Source organism: Phaethon lepturus, unplaced genomic scaffold (genome assembly GCF_000687285.1).
Source record: "Phaethon lepturus isolate BGI_N335 unplaced genomic scaffold, ASM68728v1 scaffold15311, whole genome shotgun sequence".
Taxonomy (NCBI): domain Eukaryota; kingdom Metazoa; phylum Chordata; class Aves; order Phaethontiformes; family Phaethontidae; genus Phaethon; species Phaethon lepturus.
Window position 1 is genome coordinate 40,454 of NW_010519948.1, and position 6,000 is coordinate 46,453.

General features: G+C 41.1%; 1 protein-coding gene across 1 annotated transcript in view; it reads left to right on the forward strand.

Moving 5' to 3' along the window:
- The window catches only part of PLEKHH1 (pleckstrin homology domain containing, family H (with MyTH4 domain) member 1), a 46,188-nt gene that overhangs the window by 35,274 nt on the left and 4,914 nt on the right, over positions 1-6,000 (forward strand). The window contains exons 20-23 of the mRNA XM_010297224.1: positions 352-529; positions 930-1,085; positions 3,745-3,845; positions 5,665-5,806. Of these exons, the coding sequence (XP_010295526.1) occupies positions 352-529; positions 930-1,085; positions 3,745-3,845; positions 5,665-5,806 (577 nt within the window). The remainder of the gene's footprint in view (positions 1-351; positions 530-929; positions 1,086-3,744; positions 3,846-5,664; positions 5,807-6,000) is intronic.

Consider the following 6,000-nt stretch of genomic DNA (forward strand, 5'->3'; position numbering starts at 1 on the left):
GTTTGAGGGTGAACTGGTCTTGGTTTAATGGATGCTATGATGGCAAGAGGATACAGAAGAAGGATATTCCTATACTATGTCCAGTCCATCTAGGAGCAGGGAATGCTCTTGCGCTTCCTAGGGAGTCCATTGTCTACCTTAATTTTACAGGTCCTTGGAGCTCAGGTTTTGTGTTGTAGCTTTTCACTTGAGCTGTTAATCTGTTAAGGTGAACTAGCATAGCTGCATCTAGGAGATGTATCTTTGCTTGAGCAAAAGCCTGAGGGAGGAATGCTTTGTCATGGCGTGGCAAATGGAAGGGGACATGGCATTTAAAGCATGTTTGTGGCTTATCTCCACCTCTTTGCCTAGGAGTGAAATAGGCAAGTATGCCATCTACTGCCAGAGATCAGTAGACCGCACTGTGCAGACTGGTGAGCGGGAAGCCAAGCCCTCCCGGATGGAGATTGTGTCCATCCTGCTGAGAAATCCCTACCACCACTCACTCCCCTTCAGCATCCCAGTGCACTTTATGAACGGAACCTACCAGGTGAGCCACCACATCTGCCTTTCTTCTGGGCCCCATAACCTGCCTCCTTCATGTGGGTGGGTGGCAGCATGGTGTTTATACGTGTCAGATACTAGGAGAGAGACATTATTACTCCTCTTTGCCATTTTAGCCATTTTTCCTGAGAAAATGAAAGGAATCCAGCCCCAGCTGTAAAGGTCTTAGGAAGAAAAGGTAGCCAGGGCGGAGGGGGAGATGTCTTAAGTGTCTCAGTATGAGAAATAATGCAATGTGAAGGGAGACAATACGCAAGTGATGTCACTGGAGCTGGCAGTCAATCATGAGACACCAGTCTGTAGAAAACCACGCTTCATTAGTTGTGATACCCATCAATGTCATGTTTCTGGAAAGTTATCCTCAATTAACTCCTCTTTCATTGCAGGTTGTAGGTTTTGATGGTTCCTCAACAGTTGATGAATTCATCCAGCGACTGAACCGGGAGACAGGAATGAGGAAGCCATCCCACATGGGATTTTCTCTGTTCACAGATGATCCTTCTGGCAGGAATTTGGAACACTGTCTGCAGGGCAACATGAAGGTCTTTGTTTTTGGTTTTCCTCCACTACATTCAGCATATAACTTTGAAAAGCTGCTAAATGGCTAATAATTTTTTTCTTAATGCAGCAAGATCAAATACACTTGAATATTGTCTATCTAGATTAGGATTCAGAGATGAGAGATTAATTCCTGCACTTGGGTCACAACAACCCCATGCAACGCAACAGTCTTGGGGAAGAGTGGCTGGAAAGCTGCCTGGCAGAAAAGGACCTGGGGGTGCTGCTCGACAGCCAGCTGAAAATGAGCTGGCAATGTGTCCAGGTAGCCAAGGTGGCCAACAGCATCCTGGCTTGTATCAGAAACAGTGTGGCCAGCAGGAGTAGGGAAGTGATTGTCACCTCTGCTCAGCACTGATGAGGCTGCAGCTCAAATACTGTGTTCAGCTTTGGGCCCCTCACTACAAGAAGGACATTGAGTTGCTGGAGCGTGTCCAGAGAAGGGCAACAAAGCTGGTGAAGGGTCTAGAGCACAAGTTTCTGAGGAACAGCTGAGGGAACTGAGGTTGTTCAGTCTGGAGAAGAGGAGGCTGAAGGGAGACCTTATCGCTCTCTACAACTACCTGAAAGGGGGTTGTAGCAAGGTGGGTGTTGGTCTCTTCTCCCAAGTGATAGAATAAGAGGAAATGGCCTCAAGTTGTGCCAGGGGAAGTTTAGATTGACTATTAGGAAAAACTTCTTCACTGAAAGGTTTGTCAATTGGAACAGGCTGCCCAGGGAAGTGGAGTCACTACCCCTGGAGGTATTTAAAATATGTGTAGATGTGGTGCTTGGTGACATGGTTCAGTAGTGGACTTGGCAGTGTTAGGTTTATAGTTGGACTTGATGATCTTAAAGGTCTTTTCCAACCTAAATGATTCTATGATTCTATAATTAGCTCAGTCTAGTCTGAGATACTAGTTAAGACAAAGCACATTCTGATAAATTCGTCAATTATTTACAAGTCTTTAACTCAAATTTTAGCACATACTAAAGTTTAATTTGTCTTGACTACAAAATTAAAACATGACTGTGCTAGCTAGCGTGATCAGATATAACAACTAACATTAAATGTGACACTCTTAATTGAGGTGAATTTACGTTAGGCTGTGAGTCTCCTGGCATGTCTGTATAAATCCCATCTGTTGGATTATGAAGTATCTCCTTGCTATCTCCAGATAACTCAGGCTTTCATTGTTGATGAGTGTACTTAGGGGGTGAGGCTCTACTGAGTATGCCTTCATTTTAAAAAAAGAGAGGAGTACCTCAGATCGAGGGAAGAAGAAACCAGATAAAGCATTAACATCTGTGTCTTTCATACGGAGATTTTTACCCATGCGGCAACTGGAAGACTGCCTTAATTGAGCAGGCTAGTGGCCATGAATGAGACACATCAGATTTTGGCACAAATCTGGGACAATAACTTGTCATATAGCATTGATGGAGGAATACTGGTAGTAGCAACTTTGAAGAGGCCCTGATACCTGTAAGGAACATAAACATTCAGTTTTACACAGCGTAAAATTTCACATTGGGCAGTGGAGGGAGAAGATACCAATAACTTTAAATTAGATGGTTTGAAGAGGAAACTACAACAGACAGTGCCAAATTATATACTTCGCTTTCATGCTCTGATATAGATCAGATAATCTGGAGCTTTGCTGGTAATTGAATCACCATTTGGAGAGATGAGATATTTGAGTAAACAAAGGACCTTGAGACAATCAAAGGCATCACTTTTACTGGTTATTAACTGGTTATTATTTACTTGCCAAGGCAACCCTAACAGCTTCTTAAGAGAGGATTAGGATATCTGATTATGTATTTCATGTGGCTTCTAATGTTCACATTCCTTTTATAGAGATGCTATCAAAAGAGAAGTAGAGGCCTTCATTAGACTACTGGTAAAAGGCCTGGAATAACCAAGAGGAGCTGAATAAAACCAATGAAATTAATCATGCTATTACTAAAAATATGTCTGAGTTACAAAGTTGGAATCTAGGACCAGATGTTCCCGAAGTCTGGACATTCACATCCAAGGGTTTGGTTTAGTCATGCATGTAGACAGCTGCTATTCAGAGGATACATTAGTGCTTTAGTTTTGCTCAGGAGGGCACTTTTGCAGCAAACCTACTAATTGTTCCTATTAACCATGCTTTGATTCACATTAAGGAGCAGCCTTAGAGAGCACGAAATGGATTCTTTTTATGTGAAACATGAACTGGAAGATGCGATCCAACATAATAGTGGGCTTTCAGGCCATTTGATCAGACTAAAGGTATTCCAAAGGAAAACCCTTTGAAACTCATATAGTGTGGGCACAGAGTCGTAGGAACAGGTATTTCACTCTGCAGATCTGCTCCTCCTGGGCTTTGCTACTTGCTAACGTAGACATAGCCACAGAGTTGCTACCAGACCAGAATTCACTTACACATGTCCCCCTGCAGATTAGAGCTGGAGTTTTCACTTGGAATGCTTTAATTTTTACATACCGTGTAATAGAAAAAGGAATTGTTTTGTCACTTTTGGCTGTGTTTATGCTGATCCAGTCTGTTTCTTTATCTTCTGTGTTCCACAATATGTTTTTCACTTACTTTCCCCTCAGGCCTTGACTATACATTTCACTTCAGTTTGTCTTTCCTCTCTCCATGATATTTTTTAAAGATCTGTGATGTCATTTCTAAATGGGAACAAGCCTTAAAAGAATTGCATCCCGGGAAATATGAAGGTGGCACAAGAATTGTGAAGTTGACCTATAAGAACAGGTACTGTGCTTCTTTGGTTGGCCTCACAACTGCTGTTAATTAAACATTTCTAGACTGCATATATCTCTGTAGATGTCCAACAATTTATAGTACTGTTAGTGCCAAAACTATTTCAGCTAACACAAGTCCTACATGAGATGTGATGACTTTTTTATGTGGTACATGTATAAAAGAGGGTATATGGCCTAGAGGTAAAACCCAAAACACTCTGCAGTAGCAGAATAGATGTAAAATGAGTTAAGAACTAGTTGTAGCACAATACAAGTACTTGGCACAATTTCATTTGCCTAGATCCTAAAACAGAATTAAATAATGCATGTTAGGTGAGAGGAAGAGAGACCTGGAGGAAAAATCACCAGTGAAAACGAGTATGCTGAAACTTGCAATTAAGTGAGGAATCACAAAGATTAAATAGATAGAAGAACAATGTTCTAAATAGCATGAGCTGTAGAAGAGACATGTAGTAGCAGTCCCCAGGCTTTATAAAGAAAGAAATGTTAAAAGTTAGATGATGAGAGATAGTAGAGAAGGGAAGTACAAGACAAAGATCTAATCCAAAAATTGGAACAAGTTCATCATTTATAATACAGACAGGAATTCTGAATTACAGTGAATGGATAGCTGTGTGTGACAACACAGATCGGCTTTCTGCATGTGAATTCTCTGTGCAGGCAAAACAAAGGCCACTCCAAAACCAAAAAGAGACAGTTCTGTATTGAACATACGAAGATTTTGTTGACTGTCATGGTGGAAACAAGTTTCTGTCAACTTTCTTAGTTGGTATAACAGAGGTGGAAGCAGAAGTTATTGTTTTGACCCAGAAGGCAGTATTTGTTTCAAGAGTGAAACTTTAGAGTATTATTTTGTTGGACTGGAATGTGCCTAGACTGGACAGCAAGGATGTTGTGATAAGGTCTTTCCAAGGTTGGGCTGTTCTAACACCAAGGACTCTGATAAGACATGTATAAGGTCAGTGTGGTCCTCATGGTGGTGTTAATCTTTAAGTGGCTTAAAAATGAACAAACTGATCCACTGGAATGAGTATCTGGTGTAGTATTGTGGAATATATAGTCATAGATGCAGCTTTAAATTAATATTTTAATTAGATGGTGCGGGCTATAAATAGGCATGCTTGAGGAATGGTTCTGGGAAGTATTCCCCAAGCTGATGTCTTCATCCCCCATTAGTCATCTTGCTATACCAGGTCAAAGAAATTGCAAGTGTGAAGGGAATAAAAAAACAGTAGCCCTTTGATTTACAAAAATGCTTCTTCAATTTTTGAAATACAGCCTGCTAGTTGGGTCTCCTATTTTCTGCTGAAGCAAACTGAAGACTTTTTTAATAACAATATCAGGGTAAGTGATACCAGATCAAAACACAGCTAGCAAAAATAACAAGTCTGCCATGTAGAAGTTTATACATGTAGAGCAGAGGTAGTTCTGTATTCTGTGATAAGCAGGGAAGGCCATATCTTAAATACTGCCTATCTGTGCTTGATAGGGATGGATGGACACTGATTGATTTACCTGTGTTTAATAAGGCTTCACTGTCTTGAAGTGGTTGGCTTACAGAATCCAAATGGCTTCCAAAGCTAGAAAGCATGTTTTGAGCCTCCTTGTCCAAATCTTGTTCATAAGGGAAGCACCTCAGCTTCCAAATACCTGTCCAGTACCCACAAAGTTCATTTTGGAGAAGGAGGGAAAAAAAACCCCACCAAACCAAAAACCCACTTTTATTTTTACTCATGTTGATTAAAGTTCCCACCTCTACTTTCAGTTCACAGTATCTTTTTACCTTCACAATCCTCTCTATTTTTTAGGCTATATTTTCGGAGCCAGGCCAAAGGTGAGACAGACCGTGAGCGGTTGCTACTGGCTTTCCAAGTCAGCAATGAAATAGCCAATGGAAGGTTTCCTGTTAATAAGGAATTAGCTCTGGAAATGGTGGCTCTGATGGCTCAGGTGAGTATGGCTATGGGCAGAAATCCTCCCTCTTGTTCTCCAGGGACTTCAGCTGTACACTGAATATCTTGACTAAGCAGCTATCTTTTACATCAAAAGTGTTTTTTCTTATCAAACATACTGTCTGAGATGTACCATGCCAAACCCATTATACCAGCATACATATGTTGTTAGAACACCTTTTCCTGTGTAGG